The 20,528-nt window shown below is 36.2% G+C and overlaps 1 protein-coding gene across 1 annotated transcript; it reads left to right on the top strand.

Moving 5' to 3' along the window:
• Positions 1-2,906: 2,906 nt before the first annotated feature.
• LOC136261094 (dual specificity protein kinase shkB-like) lies at positions 2,907-16,641 on the top strand (the record flags this gene model as incomplete). The annotated part of the gene is given in 9 exon segments (XM_066055062.1): positions 2,907-3,134; positions 3,474-3,623; positions 9,010-9,072; positions 9,825-9,887; positions 10,454-10,561; positions 10,898-11,047; positions 11,395-11,505; positions 15,384-15,443; positions 15,745-16,641. Coding segments are annotated over 9 exon segments (1,830 nt in total), but the record flags the coding sequence as incomplete, so codon positions are not given.
• Positions 16,642-20,528: the final 3,887 nt, after the last annotated feature.

The raw sequence follows: 20,528 nt of genomic DNA, 5'->3' as shown, positions 1-20,528 counted from the left end.
ACAAAGAAACCATCATGTAGAGAGTTCAGCTGCAAACAAATCACATGTAGAGAGTTAAGCTACAAACAAATCTCCCTGTAGAGAGATCAGCTAGAAGAAGTCACCTTGCAGAGAGTTCAGTTACAAAGAAACCACCATGTAGAGAGTTCAGCTGCAAACAAATCATCTGTAGAGAGTTCGGCTAGAAACAAGTCACCTTGTAGAGAGTTCAGCTAGAAGAAGTCACATTGTAGAGAGTTCAGCTACAAAGAAACTACCATGTAGAAAGTTCAGCTGCAAACAAATCACCCTGTAGAGAACTCAACTACAAACAAATCGCCCTGTAGTAAGATTAGCTAGAAGAAGTTACCTTATAGGGAGTTCAGCTACGAACAGATCACCCTGTAGAGAGTTCAGCTACAAACAAATCACCCTGTAGAGAGTTCAGTTACAAAGAAACCACCATGTAGAGAGTTCAGCTGCAAAAAATAAATCACTCTGTAGAGAGTTCAGCTAGAAGAATTCACCTTGTAGAGAGTTCAGCTGCAAATAAATCACCCTGTAGAAAGTTCAGCTATGAACAGATCACCCTGTAGAGAGATCAGCTAGAAACAAGTCACCCTGTAGAGAGTTCAGCTAGAAGAAATTACCTTGTAGAGAGTTCAGCTACAAAGAAACCACCATTTAGACAGTTCAGCTGCAAACAAATCACCCAGTAGAAAGTTCAGCTATGAACAGATCACCCTGTTGAGAGTTCAGTTAGAAACAAGGAATCCTGTAGAGAGATCACCTAGAAGTATCACCTTGTAGAGAGTTCAGCTACAAACAAATCACCTGTAGAGAGTTCAGCTACAAACAAATCACCCTGTACAGAGATCAGCTAGAAGAAGTCACCTTGTAGAGAGTTCAGCTATAAAGAAACCACCATGTAGAGAACTCAGCTACAAACAAATCGCCCTGTAGAAAGATCAGCTAGAAGAAGTTACCTTGTAGGGATTTCAGCTACAAACAAATCATCCTGTAGAGAGTTCAGCTACAAAGAAACCATTCTTTAAAGAGCTCAGCTGCAAATAAATCACCTGTACAGAATTCAGCTACAAACAAATCACCCTGTAGAGAGATCAGCTAGAAGAAATTACCTTGTAGATAGTTCAGCTACAAACAAATCACCCTGTAGAAAGATCAGTTAGAAGAAGTTACCTTGGAGAGAGTTCAGCTACAAAGAAACCATTTTGTAAAGAGCTCAGCTGCAAACAAATCACCTGTACAGAATTCAGCTACAAACAAATCACCCTGTAGAGAGATCAGCTATAAGAAGTTACCTTGTAGATAGTTCAGCTACAAACAAATCTCCCTGTAGAGAGATCAGCTAGAAGAAATTACCTTGTAGAGAGTTCAGCTACAAAGAAACCACCATGTAGAGAGTTCAGCTGCAAAGAAATCACCCTGTAGAAAATTCTGCCAGAAACAAATTTCCCTGTAGAAAGATCAGTTAGAAGAAGTTACCTTTTAGAGAGTTCAGCTACAAATAAACCATTCTGTAAAGATCTCAGCTGCAAACAAATCACCTGTACAGAATTCAGCTACAAACACATCACCCTGTAGAGATATCAGCTAGAAGAAGTTACCTTGTAGATCGTTCAGCTACAAACAATTCACCCTGTAGAGAGAGCAATTAGAAGAAGTCACCTTGTAGAGTGTTCAGTTACAAAGAAACCACCATGGAGATTTCTGTAATCAATATATGTGACCGGATTTGCAAAAAGGGGTCTTCCACACACATCCAATTCTGTAAACGTTGGAGACCATAACTCAGTGTTCAAGTAACATATTAACCTGAAAATTTCACCATGTATTCAGCTATAGTGGTGCTCACCACTGCCCAAATTTCAAGGCAATAGCTCTTTCCAATCTGAAGTTATCAATTGTCAAAGTTGGCAAATTGGATGTGTGTGGAAGACCCCTTTCGCAAATCCGGTCACATATGTATTATATATATAATTTGTACATTTACTGATAAAATATTTAAAGTACATCTACTTCATCTTTTCTTCTTCCTGTAGTAAAGAAAAAAAACATAGGTTTAAAAAGTCCCAAAGCTGGCCATAGGCCGGCTTTGGGGTATACAAATACAAAAAGAAATGAAATCTAATCCAAAACCACAAAATTCACCTGAATTGTCGTTATTAAAATTTTTACCATTAACCTACCATCACAGCCATTTCTTGGCCGCCACCTTGGATTTCACATCTTTTTTCACCATAGCCTTTCTGAGGGCCGCACACTTTTTTTTACAGCTTAGCTGTTTTGGATTAGATATTAATTACATCATAATGTTACATCATTAGATTACATCATTCACTCTATTACAGAAGAGGTTTGTAGTATGCCTGTGTGTATTTGCAAATGCAATGTAACGTTTGCTGGGCAATTAATAAAATGGTGCTTAAGTGATACAAGAAAATTATATTAGTTTGCACAATATCTATTACACAAGGTATTAGGGGCGAACTAAGAATGTTGGTAAGTATAATTACGTAGTTGTATGCAATGATACAGTAGCAAAAGTGCCCCTATAACACAAAATTATTTAACTGTTTTTAACCTTACCGTTTACATACACATGTATGTAACTGCTGGTGTGCTCTGAATCTAATTATGCAGTGCATGAGGAATTTGCATGTGTGTATGTGAAGTAACTTTACTTACAAATTTCTCACTGCTTTTATCAAACTTCTATAAAAGAGTAAGTTCTGTAAGTATACAATGTAGTCTAGTGTAAGCATAATATTATGTGTAAAGCATATAATTTAAAGAATATATTTCTACTGTAGGAAGTGCTAACTGAATTTGCTAGAAAGAATGTTGAGATTGATAATCTCAACAAGCAGATCATGGCACTCCACAAACAAGTTGATGAATTACAGTCAACTACTATAAAGGAATCAGATCATGAACAATACCACCAACAAGGTGGTAATCAAAACTCTTCATTATCTTACATTGAGGAGAAGCTCAAGACAACAGATTCTGTGTTACAATCCACTAAAGATACTTTGGAAGTGATGAGAAAGAAATATGAAGACAAGATTAAATCACATGAAGATAACATAAAGCAGTTAGAGAGACGAATATCAAGTCAATGTACTTCACAGGTTTGTGTTTTGCATACAACTGTAGCACCTGCATATTCCACTTCTATGAGTACATGCATGTCAGACACTACATAAAACATACATACATACACTATGTACACACGCACCCACACACACGCGTGCACGTGTGCACACACACATGTGTGCTACGCATCATTAACTTATTTTAATTGTCCAACATCCTGAAAAAGTTGTATTTTAGAAGTATTTAAGGATTCTTATTTGCAAACATACATACAGAGGGGGTGGAATATTTTGTACACTATTGGTTATTAATGAATCCATAGATTTATTGATTCTTTCTTTAATACTGTGCTCAACTTATTTTAATTACTATAGTCTGAAATTCTACAAGAACAGCCTCTCTTTGCTACACTACCAGAGAAGATGACAATCATGTTAAAAGAGAAAGATGAAACTATCTTTAATCTACAGAAGCAGATTAAACAGTTACAGTTGAACTCTTCACACTTTTCTGGTGATGTTGCAGTAAGTGTATACCTCTACTGTGGAACATGTTTTGAAGATTAAGTTATTTGTAGCAATGGTGGATGTTGTGACATTGGTGCCCCTTCCAGCCATTTTCATATGTATAGCATGTACAGAGAAGCTGTAACAGTGCTAGTTTCATTATATAATAAGGCAAAGAGCAGGTAATAGAGCAGTAAATAACTCTAATGACACAGTCCATTGCAATACCATGTGTTTGAATTTGAGGTGGGTGGCACTGGGGTTCTGATTGTATCTTGTCCTTATAATACACCATTATGACATTGTTGTGTTCTAATGTGCTATTAGAACAGTGGAATCATTGGTAACATCAAGAGTATATAATAGAAACCAAGAGTATCGAACGGGTGTATTACCCCGTGATTAATCATTGCGTAAAGTAACACGGATATTTCAGTAATTGTTCGTTTTCATTGCCATTAAGGGTTGCTGTGTTTAGCCCAATTCGGCCACTAAACCAAGCAAAAACATGATAGCGAATTAGCTAATGTTAAAGTTCTGGCACTGCCAAGTGGATCCCTGGAGGCGTGGCAACACGCTTGTTTGCACAACCGTTGTTTTAGCGAGCTGGAGTTATCTTGGGTCCTTAGTACACTTTCTTTGTACAATAACTGTTGAATACTTGGTTGAATAACACGAAAAACTAGCGAACAAAGGCCCATTGCCATGTACGCATTTCAAATTACCATTTCACGTAAACAAACAATTACTGAAATATCCATGCTACTTTACGCAATGATTAATCACTGGCTAATACACCGTTCGACACTCTTGGTTTCTATTATATACTCTTGTTAACATGGGTAACATTGAAGACTGAGTAGCCTGTAAAAACCTGGTTTACAACATGTAATCATACAGTATGGTAGTACTGTATATTAGTATCCTGAAGAACTGGGCTTTTCCAGCCAAAACATCACCATAAAACCTTCCCTGCATGACAACTTGGCACCATTGGTTAATAGTATAGCGGCGTAGCCCCCAAAATTAGCCAAATCATATGCTTTTCATAAAAGCGTGAAACTTTCCACATAAATAGTATTCCTCATGACATGTATTTTTGATATATGTAGTGCCATCCCAGATTTAGACCTTTGTGGCCACTTTTGCACAGAAAATTTGACCATTTCTGTCCTTATCTCCCTAAGGCAATAATTGACGTGTTAAAACATGGAATCAAAGTAAAGGTCTTGTTGAAAGAAACAACTTGGTTTTTATTTGAAGTTAATAGGTAATTCCATTTTAAAGTCATGATTACTTTTATTCACTGCAAAATTCTTTGAATTTACTTGCCCTTGGGGTGTAAATTACCCATGGGGTGGTAAATTATCTCAAAATTCACGGGTAATGTAAATGATTACAATGTGCTATGGTCCCTACCCTAGTTGAAAATTCCAAATTTTTCTGTATACTTGTTTTTTAAACCTTTTTTGTAAATAATTATTATGACTGGTGAACCCACGCAAAGCACATCTGAAATGGTGCCGCACGCCCCAGCTATATAAAGTGAAGTATGCATTATGCTTCGCTGTCAGCTACAGTATGTTCAACCTGTTATACAACATTTCGGATCAAGAATGTTTGAAAAGCACCTTTGCAATCCATGCATACTGAAAGAAATGGTGCCGCGCACCCCAGCTACGGAGTACTACTTGTATGGAAAGTTTCATGCTTTTATGAAAAAGTGTACGAGTTTTGCATTGTGCCACTATACTATAAACACAGCCAAGCCCAAAAATGTCATCAGACCAAACCCAAACCCTTCCAAAAAGTTTTATGGAATTTTAAAATTTTCTATTTAATAAAATTTTATGCTGACTGACGAATTAGCTAACCGATGCCTCCAGCCAAGCATACCAACAATGGATAAGGCTACAGACTTGATTTCTTCACTGTTCGATAGAGCTGGGCAATGTACCGGCATTGTTAGTAATCTGTGATACTTAAGTCATACTGGTTTGGTACCGTCTGTTTTTTTAAATACCGCCATACTGTCTGGGCACTATGGCCTCCCTGTGAGCATGTTTCATCCCATATTTAGAAGGTAACCAGGCATGTGACAATGTTTGTAGGCAGGTGCTAATGGGATAGAGAAAAACAGTGGACCTTTTTATGGAAGGTATACCATTTGCTGTTTTTCAATATCGCCCAGCACTGCTGTTTGACATTACTTTGTCCCGAGATGTGCCTTTTTGCCAGCTGCAGTATATATATATAATGCACTTGCCTTTGTCCTACTTTGTGTGTTCCAGTTTTTTTCACTGACAATGTAAGGTGTCGATTTGCAATAGTGCAATACGACTTCTCTGTGGCTGTGTTGGCTACAATTATGCTTTTTCTGTATAACGACTGAAACTGATTGATTGCACAGGTGCTTCTCTACTGTTCTTCATTTGTGACACTGTGTAATGGACAGAGAATAGCTGAAAACAAGGTGTAATGACCACCTCCCTTTCTGTTATGTGATAGATTGTTGGGATGCACGTTCTGATGCAAAATTACTTTTATGGCATTACTGGTGCCATTCTTTCTTTTAATCTGGTTCATTTATCCATAATTATATTAGTAAAAAGTAAACACATAAGTAGAAGGAAATTTAATTGGATTAGGGATCAAAGAAAAAAAAAAGTTGTGAAACAAGGGAATAACTAAAATGTGCTGCAACTATGTATACTAGTGGACATTTAATCCCTAATTCAGATATGGGTGTTTAGGGATTTATTGTCCACTAGTATATTTTATAGTTAAACACGCTTACGAGGGATATGACTAAAATATACGCACGATTCACGAGAGCGTGCAGCGCTCGAGTGAGAGTGCATATATTTAGTCATATCCCGAGTAATCGTGTTATAACTGTTATATTCTACACCCTAGTAGATGAAAACGATTTATAGATAGTAAGTTATAGTGAAACAGCGCCTCCTGGAGATGGAAATCAATAAAAATTCTTGATGGATCAGACGTTTTATACTTTTAACGGTGCCATGCCCACATAGTTGCGATTAGTGAGTTATCCACGAAGGAGACAAGAGTTCATCGAAACTTGTTCCAGTTCCTGAGGTGAATAATTGTTGGTTGATTTAGGCGCTTGTTATTAGAGACTTGTTTACCGTTTAGATAAGGATTTCGTAGAATGTGTGGAGTTACACCATATATGGTAAGCGTAGCCACAAAGCGTGGTATATCAGTTATATACCACAGTTTGCCGTGGTATATCAGCTATATACCACAGCGCGGCGCTTTTGATCTCAACCACAGGTGTGGTATATCTGCAGGTATAAGCAACCACCACTTTTAGCTATTCCCTTGTTTTACTACTTTTTTCTTTGATCTCTAATCCAACTTAAAATTCCTAATTTTACTTCTACTTGTACATAACAAGTTCAGTACATCATACTTAACTGATCAAGTAAGTTTTGAAGGTGCTATTTGATGATGTAAATAGGTAAGTTGTTCCGCATACTGATAATTCTGTGAGAAAATATTCTGCCAATCTAATGACGTTTGGAACATTAGTAGTATACATTAACACTATAGTCTCTCTGACCACCTGTGTTTGGTCTGGGTGAACCCCTACCCTTATCAGTCCCTTTAAACAGTGTACATTCTGAGATTACTGCTGTGTGCATGCATCTTTCTATCCCAGCATAGTAACTACTTGATACTAGCACTATTGTCACGTAATGATTATGAATGTCAAGCTGATGCAGTGGCACTGACACAATCAACTCGACTTGAAGATAAATCCTAGTGCTAGCATGCACAGTTTACCACTTTCTCTCACTCTTTCTTAACCTAGGAAAATTTGCTAAATCACTTAGAATGGGTCGACATCAGTTACTAGAGCCCCTCAGATGATGTAGGCTTGGCTACCCACAATTAATTACCTTGGCCTGTGACCTTGGTAATTAAAGTTTGTGGGTAATCATCCTCAGGTCTCTAAATAGTGTAGAAACCTTGTTGACCCATTCTATCTAATACATTATCCTTTCTCCAGTATTTTATGTCCTCTTAATTAGTGTACCTTTATATGTGCATATATTTATGCACATGGATTTATTTTATATTCATCAGTGGATCTAGGAGACACCGTTGGGAGGTGGGGGGGACAGAAGACTTGAGAAGGGTCAAGAAATGTTAGGTCAGGCAAACTTGATTAATTGTTCCTCATCCCCGCCTGCATCCTTTTTTACCCCACCGTCTTTAATTTCATTATTGCTGTTATCAATCACGTGCACATGTATTTTGATGCTAAGTAGGCTGGCTATCATTTTACAACACAGTAAATGTCACTTGCACCTCAGAAATGTTAGTAAAACGTAACTTTAGTTCTTAAAAGGCTTTAGCTAACCTCTATAGTAACAGACAGCTTGATTTGGAGTATTTTCTTTAATAATTAATAATGATAAATGACCTCCTGCCCACATGGAAATCCAAATTTTTGTGGATGAGAAACAAGTAATCAAGTTTTGCCTGGCCTTATAGGATAAAATAGTGCCCATTTCACTATGGGCTGAAAAGAATGGAACTCCATGATAAGCAATTTACTTTCACATAACTTTGGTTGGAATAGTTTAATATATGAAGAACATATAATATTAAAGACTCTAGTCTGAAAAAATGGACTCCTACTGTATGTTTTGAATCCAAGAGCATTTTTAGATAGCTAAGTGTATGTTTTGAAAAGCATGTGTTAACTAGATAGAATCTGTTTGATGGCTATAAATGTCCTTAGTGCTTAAACAGTCAGACTGACATTATAGCATGCAATAATTAAATGTTTCTGTTAGAGTATAAAGCAACTGTTCTGTTAGAGTGGTGACTACACTAGTAAAGTATCTCAATGTTGACACAAATCAAAAATTTATATTTATTTGTCCCAATTACAGTACACTCGGGTGCAGTTTATCAAGTGCATATGATTGTTGTCTTCTATTGTTGTTGGCATTCTGTACTTCATTGAATACAGCTTGAATGATTCTTGGCCTGATTTTGGTATCAATATTGTCCCATAAGTCTAAAGGTAGGCAAGGGGAATCCAAATCCCCTTTGTTCTCTCAGATTTGCTGCCATGTGTACCGTACACACATACAAATTTTCAAGGGATGTATTTTTTGTGGATTTGCGGTTACTTGGCTGCCTGCAAAATTTTCATCCTCAAAAATTAAGGTGACTCTATGCTTTCTATTAGGTAACCTCAGTGAAAAAAGTGATCCTTGAAATTAAAACCACAAAAATCCTGAAATTTCTTAATCCACAAAAGTACATGCCTTCAAAATTTGTACATACGTACATGGTATATGCACATATTTTCTTATGCATATTATTATATGTATATGTACATACTGTACATACTTGTTAGGTTTGCAACAGTAAGTTAAGAATGGAACTGGAGGCTGCTAGAAAGGCTACAGAAGTAGTGATGGTGTGTAAGAATCGTATTTGTATTCCTGAGTGATATAGCGCTTTAACATGTATAATCGTTGTATATAGGAATAGTGATTTGAAACATGAAATGTACACTGTGTATGTATATAGTAGCATTACATCATATTATTTAATTTTACCTGTGTTGCACAGCAGTGATAATTCCATCATACGTAATGCAACCTGTAAATTGAAAAATCAAAAATTTCAAGTAGTTTATTTGACGTTCTTTAGAAGGAAAAGCTGTAATTTACTGCTATACTATTGTTACATACAGAGGCGTAGCCAGACCCTGGGCCACCCAGACCCAGGCATCAATAATAGATACTCTAATAGAGCAGTCACAGTATTCAGAGAAGCAGTGTAGCAAGGTATGTATGTAGTTATAAATAAGGAGATATAGTTGGTGGAGGACAGCTATTGCCAGCAGATAGTTACTTTTTTTGGTACTTCGCTTACAGCTAGGCCCTGGTATCACCAAAAGTCTGGCTCGCCTCCTGGTTACATATTTTAACTACCCCACATGGCAGTACACATTTGTGGTTTAATAGTGGATGTAGAGATATTAGTGTTTTGTTTGTAAACCCTACCATTTGCGTGTGTGTATTGTTATTTACATAAAAATATTTTCATACAGTTAGGTCCAATATACAAAAATGATAGTTTTAAAATTATACATACGTATGTCAGTGCATACATGTGTTATCCTTTGTTCATAAAACTACGTACATACATGATATCTGGTAATAGGATCACATGAACAGACTAACCCAATGTGTAGAGGAAGAGCAGAAAGCTACAGAAATAACTCTGGTATGTTATATTTCGTACATGTTTTGTTTCTATTTTCAAACTGGTACATACACTAAAGCATCCCAGATGGATGAGCATCCCAGATGGATGTAGCCTGCTGTAGTGTTTAAGCTACATATCAACTATTATGGCCATAAAAAACTGAAATGTTATTAATAATATTGACTGTTTTAAAGTAATGAACAGAGTAATGAGTTGTGTGTTATATTAGGGTGCAGCAATATAATGCACAGGTGTGTTACATTGTATGTAGTTATTACAACGAATGAAAATGCCATTTTTTACAATAGGATTAGTTGAATTATTGCTTTTGGTCTGGTCATGGGTCACCTTATTAAGGGCTTGTATTCACTTGACTTTACTATGGTCATGGTTTGTAAGATTGCATGCATGATTATCCATTGTATCATTGAATATTCTGTTAGAGTTTTGCTACTGTATGGAGGTACATATATGCACAGTAATCCATTGTGGCACATCTGAATTAGCCTTCCTTCCTGCATGTCTTCATCACTTCATACTATATGTGCATAACAATATTGAGTTTTGTTTTCTCTTTCATACAGGCTAATCATCATCAAGTAGTTAAAGAGCTACAGGATGATCTGAAGGCACAGGCTGCGCAAACTGAAGTAGCAGCACATGAGAAAGAAGCTATAATAGAACGATTCGAAGTGAGTTATAAGTAACTTTAGATTGGTACACTGTAAGGTGTATGTTAATAATTGTTGAACTGCATCTCAAGTTCTCAACACAACCAATCATATAGTACATCAGTAGAAGCAGACCATATTCAAATTAATGCTGAAACGAATACTATTTGAATAGTTGTGAACAAAATGACTGATTAATCTTTATATTAGAACTGAAATCTTTGTTGGGCAGTGCAGTCAAGCATGAGAGCTATTTCTATTTCTTCTATAATACTACTGATACATTGACTTTACATCACATAAGATATCTAAATTGTTGAGTTGTAACTTAATTTATTTGTTTATTAATGTTCCTAGATTGAAGCTAAAGAGAAGAATGAGATAATCAAACAACTGGAAGATAATATAAGAGAATATAGTGCTCAACTTGAAGCAGTGTATAGAGAAACAGAAAATAGCACTCAAAGCCTTGAGATGGAACATCATCAAGCCATTGAAAAGTTAAATGTAAAGATTGTGTGTGTGTGTGTGTGTGTGTGTGTGCGTGTGTGTGTGTGTGTGTGTGCGTGTGTGTGTGTGTGTGTGTGTGTGTGTGTGTGTGTGTGTGTGTGTGTGTGTGTGTGTGTGTGTGTGTGTGTGTGTGTGTGTGTGTGTGTAATAATTTACATGTGTAAGATATTGTTTCATATATTTTCACAGACTTTTTTGTATATATGTGCATGTGTATGTAGACATATACAATGATTTGCTGATCTCTGCCAATTTATGTTTTCATATTCTATTTTGTTAGTGTTTGTATTCTACTGTAGTACATACATAATACACATAGACTTAGTGAGGTGTTGTGTCCACAGGCTAAGTACCAACGAATGGTTAAGCAACTTGAGGATGACTTAAAGAAAGAGAAAGAAGATATTATAGAAAGTCTCAACAGGAAACATCAAGCAGCTCTTGCATCATCTGCTGTTAGTTGTTTGTAATACATACGAGTGTACAGTTACTAGGAATGTACTGATACCGATACTTATCGGTATAAGCTCTGTTGGTATTTGCTCAGTACCGATATCACAAGTATGGTATTGTCCATTATGAGGAGAATGTCATTAGTACTGTTACTGTATGGGTACTGTTATAAGCCATATAGGGTGTGAAAGTGATTTCATAGTACAGTGGTAAACTGTAAAATAGCATGCTTAGGTGGGGAATGTGGTATGGTTGGTCATGTGCATAGGCTTAAATCCCAGAGCAGTCAGGTTCTCTTAGTACCACTTTTTGTAGTTTCTTTTGATTTGTATCAAATCAGATCACTTTCTTATCACAACACATTTTTTCCGAACTGTCATCAATTGGTAACTACAGTAGCTACAGTATTGGAGTGCTGGAAATCATATTGAATTTGCCATAATATTGTAATCATATGTTACCAATTGTGTCTCAAAGTAAGAGATATCAGTTACTCTTTTGAATTACCAGCTATCGGTTCTTCAGAAAACCTTTATCAGTATCGGATATTAAACATTGAATCAGATGTAAAAATGTGGTATTGGTACAGCCTTAGGAGTTACTGAGTTCAGCTGTTTGTACACTTTGCAATGAAATATCAAGTTTCAGTTGTGTGTAGAACTTAATCAAATATGCATGATGTTTCAGCAATTGCTCAGTAGGAGTTTATTTGCATACAAATAGTTACAATTGCAATTATCTGTTCTTTTCCATCATGTTAGTGTTCCTTCTGTTGAATTTTATAGTAGAATCTTGTATATATATATACACAGATCCTTGACTGAAGTTTTCATACGTACATATGTATTCATATGTATATTTAATTCTGTTAACCCTTAAACTTATCTTTAAAGGTAAGGGGTGGCACAAAGTCAGAGGAAAGTCCTCTCATTATGTATGCAGACACAAAGAGCTTACAGCTAAATTAGCTAATTATGCTCAACTAAGTACCAGTATATTCTTTATTTAACAGCTTTAACTTTGTACGATTGATAAGTTGAGGCACATGCATGTAATTATTGGAGGACTAAAAGCATTATTAAGAGATTAAACTCAGTCTCTCTTCATACCGTATTTCCTTGTATAAAAGCCACATTTGATTAAACGCCTGTCTCAATTATAAACCGGAAGATTTCCAGCACCTTTGGAAAATAAATGCCTGGTCTCAAACAGAGGCCTGGGCTATTACTTGAGTCTACTGTTAATTGCTTTAATTGTTTCAACTTGTTGCTGCTACTTCTTCATACTTGAGTTTAGAGTCTTCTGAGGGATGAAGGTACTATGAGTAATCACATGAGTAGTCCAGGCGAGTCCACGTGCATGCAGATATATCCACCCGAATTCAATTAAACGCAAGGCATCAGTTGGAGTAATCCAAAATAAACTCCCGGTCTCAAATAAAGACCCTATTCGTTTACAGGCTGGGTCAAAAATGCTGGGAAGGAAATAAAACCAAGGCTTTTATACAAGAAAATACGTACATAGTCTGGCTGATTGCTTACATACGTATGTATGTATATTTGTCACGTTAGCAGAAAGGTGCTTTATTAGAGATATTAGTCTAATGGGTAAAAATGTATGGAGTAATCCTGGTTATTGAATATTTTCCCTATAAACAATAAAATATGCTGCCTCTGCTTTAAAATTTTCTTTTATATAAATTATCCCACTAAAACCTAGATGTTAGTACAAAGCACGTTTGTGGTTAATTAATCCCTGGCCTGCACTAATTTTCATGTATTTTACCACAAATGTATGGTAAAATATCAAATTGTAAGCAAATATGGTATATAAAATGGAAATTAAACAAAGGGCGTGTCCTCTGTTTTACTGGATAGCTAGCAAAGGCCATGTTTTACCAAAGGATGTGACAATTTAATAATTTAAGGGCACACCCTTTCTGCCAAATTGGCTAAAACGGTGAATGTGTATGTATGGTTTTAGTACTACAACTCTGTTTATATACATACAGTATGTATGTGTGGTCACAATGCACTCACCATGTTTATGGAACGGCTACTTTGTTGATCCTTACATTTTTGGCAGTGCGCTAAAACAAAAGAATATAGTAGTATAATCACATATATCATACATTAAAACAATGCACAAAACACAGCAAAGATACTCAGACAGCACTCCAGGACTGTTATTTACAATAACATGTGTGGGTGGGTCCAGTTCACTGAGACGTGCATAGCGTGTTGGCGGACAAATCTGCCATATATTATGTTGCCTGTTTCTAATGTCATTAAACTAAGTAATGCATTTGCATGTAACAAATACATTTGTATTCTTAGATAACTTTTAATCACTGCTATTTTATTGTTCTCAATTGCCCCTCCCCCCACTATAAAACTATCAAAAATGGCGGGCTTTTTAAAAATATAAAACATCCTAATAGAACTAATCTCTTGTAATGTATATATGCAATACTACTCAGCTCCAAGGTAATGTTCACCCGCATCTAAAACGTGAGTGAAACGAGTACAAAACAATAGCAAGTCGCGTCCTCTCTCAATGTGTCCTGCGAGTAAACGTGTATTGCAACATGTACTAGACTCTATGTGGCAACAACATAATTTGATGTGGATGCGTGAGATGTGCACAAAACATGGGCATACCTTTATTGGTTTTCTGTAGCTATATGGCAACTATGAAACTTTAAAGTTGTGAAAAGTGAGTGCCAAAACTACGGTATCAAAATTTTGTGCATGCGGTGCCTTGTGTTGGCAGCAAAGTTGGCATTTTGGTGTTGTCTTTATCATTGCAAATCATTAAGTGCTAAAAGGAAGTAGCTTTAATTGTTAATCATACTAACCCAATAGTAAAAATGTATGTACTGTATATTGGGATTCATTCGCTGATTAATTTAAATGCATATTTCCCCTCACATACCTCATATATATGTCTATGGTAAAAATATCTTTTGAAATGCTTCCTGAAACCCTAGTGGGGCTATTGCCGTAACTGCTTGCACAGAATCTCCAAACTTCCTTGCACAATTTCATGCCTTAGTTCAGCATTCAGGGGTGAGTGGCAATAATTATACTGAGGTTTGTATTAGTGTTTGAATAATGCCACAATTTTTTTCTTTTGAGGGTCTAACCCCCTGGATATTATCAGCTGTACCTAAGCTGCTTTCCTGCATCTAATCATAATCATGATCATTGGGGGCATGAGCATGATCATAGCTGGCTTTGATCGCATCACACTAAATTACTACACACAATGCTACACTGTCAAGCACAATGCCACGCAATTCAAACCATGTAGGAAACCAGTGTTACTCAAGAGAAATGGGGCAAATACTTCAGCTAATTCACTATGACATTCCTATCATGATACTCATTCCATGTAACATGTTATAGTCATTTGCAATCAACACATCGTAGTAATGATTTAATAATTGAGAGTCCACACCTGACCGACCAGTTGTAGGTGCATGCCTAATTCCTTAATTACTTCATACAATAGATCGCAAATGTTTTATCGCAAATGAAAAAAGGACAGACCATTTTGAATATTTTCTTACATGAATCATTCCCAATATACTGGATAAAGGTAAAATGCAGTATCCTTTATAATTTTACATATGTATATAGTAGATAAAAACATCATGCACCCTGTAATTTTCATAGTGTTTAATATCATACATTTGTGTAAAGCCATGACCAGATCAGGCTTAGACCATGTACGTATGTACATATGTCTTATACATATATAAATGTTGTTGTTTTTTTAAAACACTTTTGTTCTCCTTTATACTTCAAATGCTAAAACTAAGGAGAAGGATGAACTCATAATACAGTTGGAGGATGATAATAATGTCCTTATTGCTCAGCTTGAGGCATCTCAACAAACTTTTGAGAGGGAACATCAACGACTTACAAAGCAGCTAAATGTGAGTGTGTTTGTATGTTATGTATGTTTCTGGTTTTTTTTTCATACAATGTATACATTTATAGTTGGCTATGCATGAAGCTTAAACTTTAGCTACATGCATTTCTTTACCATGTGTATTATAGTTGTACATAATGATGTGTGATTCCAGCTTCTATAAGTAGTTTATGAAGCTCAGCTAATCTCATTCAGTTGCTAAGTATTCCTATTAGCCTACAAGTCTAGTTCTGTATACTCATGCAACATTTAATATTGTTACTGACACAAATGCATCCCCCTCATTATAAGTATCTGAATTACAGGACTTGAAAGTTCAGTTGGCAAAAGCACTGGATCCATTGGAGAACATTGAAGAGCTGAAAGAAGTGGTAGACTTAAATGAAGAGATAGGAAGAGGTGCTTATGGAGTTGTGAAGAAAGTGTCACTACATGGAACAATCTGTGCTGCTAAGGATATCCATGCTGTTATTATCAACTATGCTCAACCAAGAGAATTAGAATTTGTTAAGAAAAACTACTTGGAGGAGTGCATTAAATGCAGTAAACTATTTCATCCCAACATAGTCCAGTTCCTAGGTATCCACTACCCCAGTGAAGATGCCAAACTACCATGGCTTGTGATGGAGAAAATGGATTGTAGTTTGACCAGTTTCTTAACAAATCACACATCAGCTAACGTCTCAGTTACTGCAAAAATTTCCGTAATTCATGATATTTCACTTGGTTTACGATACTTACATGCTCGAGATATCATACACAGAGATCTTTCCTCTAACAATATTCTCTTAACAAAACACCTCACTGCAAAGATTGCTGATCTTGGTGTGGCTAAACTGATTGATCCAGAAGGGACTAGATCACACACACTAACTCCAGGTACTCAGTTCTTCTTACCTCCAGAGGCTATGATAGCAAGGCCACACTACGGTAAACCAGTAGATGTGTTTTCACTAGGTTGTGTGATGATACACTTGATGACTCATGAATGGCCTGAACCTGCACCCGAAACACATTACAATGCAAAGCTTAAGAAAAAAGTTGCCTTGTCAGAAATAGAAAGACGGCAAAGATACATAGATAAAATCTCAAGACCAACGAAAATAAAGGAGTTGATTTTTGTATGTTTACATGATTCTGAGAGTGAACGTCCTATGATTGCTCAAGTGTGCGCAGAAGTGGAAAAAGTGAAAGGAAATTAAGGTAATACAGGTGCAACTAATTTTCCTACTAGAGTTGAGTATGTGTTAGGTAATCCTTAACAAATATCACAAAAAGCATAAATGGTTGGATTTACTGACATCATATTACAGATCTTTAATTCTAAAGTGACCGAATCCTGCAATAGGGCAGGAACCACTGAATTAGTGAAGTAAACATCCCATTGGTGCAAAATTTTTTGCTTTACTAAATGTACAGTTGGAAAGTCCATAGAGGGTGTAGCACAGCATGGTACTGTACGTAGAAAAGGAGTCTGGGATGTAGCCTCTAAAGAGCTGTAGGCATTTTATGAACTTTGTATTCAATATGCTTAATCTTAAAATTATACAATAATCTAAATTGTAGTATATTGGACCAAAATTCTTTGGTAGGACACAGGCCCATGGCCACCTAGGCCCACCCTAAATATTCCAGTGTATAGATACCATGTGAGGTCAACCAGCCAAGGGAAGACATATCTACTCTCTTTATCTTTTAAATTAAAGACACACAAACAAAAACTACACAAAGGTCAAAATACTCTAATAGAACAGTCATTACGTGCAACACTATCTGCTACTGTTGCTGCAAATGAAAGCTTTTATGTTGACCGATGGGTGTACTTTGCATACCATAACTATAGTCTGTTCACGTTCACCTGAGCCCTCATTTCTTGTTAATATCTCTCCCAAACATTTAGTAGTGCTGTGAAGCCCTTCAAATGCCAGAACTGTTAATCTAAAAAGCGCTTTGATACTGGCAAGAACAAGTGAGTTATGAGGCTTTAAATATCCCATACATTTAGTATGGACAATTCAGGCATGCAGACATGTTTACAACATGAAAACATGCTTGTTCCAATACAAAACTATTGAGAGTGAACACATGTTATATTTGGTAGGGACTCAGATGAACGTGTACTGACTATATAGTGATTTTACGGTTTTCAAACTAATAAGCCACATACAGGAAATAAGTAAATGCCAACCAAATTTGGTGCCATACCAATTGAGTATGTGTTGATGGTTTAGCAGTGACTGTAAGCCATGCCCATAATAAACTGTCAGATTTTAGGCCATGCCCATAATAAACTGTCAGGTTTTAGGCCATGCAGTAAACTGAGGTTTTAGGTTTCTGTATAACACCAGCCATCTGTTTGAACTGTATAGCAGCAGTAAAATGTACTTATAACCTGTTTACCATGAGTAACTTTTACTTGTGGTATACATCTAATTTTACATTGTAGCCTAGAATGAGCTGTACTAATATGAGTCTTTTAATAATGATGAGGATGGGTGTTAGTGTTATTAGGGTTTATCGGATTGGTTATCAGTATCGGGTAATTCTGTTGCTTAATATCAGTTATCGGAATAATCGGCTAATTTGGTTATTGGTTCAACACTACTTCCATTATAGAAGTATGCATGGCTAAATAAGTTGAAGAGAAAATGTGATTGGGCCTGTGAAAGCAGGGTACCTGGCACAAACTATACCCCATCACACAACTGCTTGTATATCAATATTGGAATTGAATATTTGCATTACACCACTTGTATATTGAATGATCAATAAGTGCTGAAATTTGTGTGGCCATAATGCATGGCAATTCTGGTGCAGCCATCCCTTGATTAATGTGAGGAAGAAATTCATCATACAGTCATACTTAATGTTCTTTCTTGCCCCCCCCCCCAAAAAAAAAAAATCTGCCTCACTTTTCCTTTATGGAAGTTAGGCATAACCAATCCCAAAAATGTCTTTAGACCCAAAACCCTTCCAACAAGTTTCTATGAAAAAATTATTTACCTGAATTTTCTATTACCTGCCTGCATGACTACCTGATGTCTCCAGCGGACAATGGATAAAGCTACAGGCTTTATTTCTTTACTATTTTGATGTTGCTTCATCCCAAGATGTGCCTTTTCACCAACGTACGATACATGTACATGCATTCTGGACTTACCTTTGTCCTCCTTTGTATCCCAGTTCTACAAACAAGGTGTTGGTTCACAATAGCACACCGATACAGCTTCTCTATGACTACAGTAGCTATCATGCTTATCATCCATATTTTTTCATAGCAACAGGATTGATTGCAGAGATGCTTCTTGTGCTGTTCTTTGTTTGTAACACTATGTAACGGGCAGAACATAGCTGAAAATGAAGCACAATGGCCACTTTGCTTCTCAGTAATGAGTTGTTGGAATGCGCATTCAATCACAAATAATTTATGACATGCCGTTGACAGTCTTTCTTTTGATGCAGTATGCACGAGTTCAGTAATCATAATTGTGTTATAAAATGCAAACAACCAAGTAGAAGGAAAATTAGGAATTTTAAATTGGATGAGGGATCAAAGAAAAAAGTAGTGAAACAAAGAAATGGCTATGTAAAACATAGTGAAACTTGAGAGTTTGTCTGTACCTGCAGATATAGTAGTGCATGGAACATTAATCTCTATAGTTCAATCTAACCTACAGACAACCTCTCTTGTTTCACTACATTTTTAGCTATTTCCTTGTTTCACTACTTTTAAAATTCTAATTTTTCCTTCTACTGGTAATTTGCTAAATCATTCTTCAAATTTCATGCAGCTGACTGCATGTACATGCCTATAAAGTTTCTAAAACACAAAGATTTAATTCTTTAGTACTGTATTCTTATCAAATTTCACTGTAACTCTTTGGATGAATAATAATGATTATATAGGCTATAGGTGGTACTGAAGTAATTATGTGAAGCCCATCTGTCACAATTAAAATTAACTCATGCACTTAATAACCAGTAGAAGGAAAAAATAGAATTTTAAGCTGGTTTAGGGATCAATGAAAAAAGTAGTGAAACAAGGAAATAGCTAATGTATAGACCACTCCACTTGTGAACCATGTAATCTATGTCTTAGCCTGTAATAGTGTTGTAGCTTAGCATACTAAGTTTCATGAAATAACACCATTTAATTTCGTGCATGTTAAACTCTAAAATTACAAGTACACAAAAAAAAATTGGAATTTTCAACTAGAGTATAATATATACTTCTTATTGTTTTACTGTGATTTAATATCATGGACTACTCCAACTTGTTTCAGTACTTTTTTCAATGAGCTATGGTCCCTACTCTAGTTGAAAATTCCAAATTTTTTGTGTACTTGTTTGTTAACTTTTTTTGAAAATAATTATTATGACTGGTGAACCCACACATACCGCATCTGAAATGGTGCTGTGCACCCCAGCTATATCAATAATAATCGTCTGAAAAGTGAAGTACCGGTATCGGTTGTGAGCTATGTTCAACCCATTACACAGTATTTCGAATCAAGAACTGTTCGAAAAGCACCTCTGCAATCCACGCATACCATAAGAAAGAAATGGTGCCATGCGCCCCAGTTATATCAATTATCGTCTGAAAAGTGAGGTATCCATTACACTTTGTTGTCGGCTATGTTCAACCCATTACACAGCAGTACAAATCAAGAACTGTTCGAAAAGCACCTCTGCAATCAAAGTAGCCACTATGAAATATACGGACGTTTTCCATTACAAAGGGAAGCTACCGCCAAATCGACACTTTTCACTGTTAACAAAGATGAATGGGACACAAAGGAGGACACTGGTAAGTCCATGGAGAATGCATTATACATACTGCAGTATGCCAAAAGGCACCTGTCGTGCTGAAGCAATGTTGAACAGTGAAAAAATCAAGCCTGTAGCCTTAGCTGTTGTTGAGTTACACTTGTTTGAAGGCATCAGTCAGTTACTCAGTCAGTCAGTAGAAAATTCTGCTATATAATTTTTAAAAATTCCATAGCAACTTGTTGAAAGCAATTCGGGTCAATCTGAAGGGTTGCTTGGGCTTAGTTTTCCATAACCAATACTGCCCCATCATCGTCAGGGA

Source organism: Dysidea avara, chromosome 7 (genome assembly GCF_963678975.1).
Source record: "Dysidea avara chromosome 7, odDysAvar1.4, whole genome shotgun sequence".
Classification (NCBI taxonomy): Eukaryota; Metazoa; Porifera; class Demospongiae; order Dictyoceratida; family Dysideidae; genus Dysidea; species Dysidea avara.
Note: the sequence above shows the minus strand (reverse complement) of the source record. Positions and strands in the feature narration are given on the sequence as shown.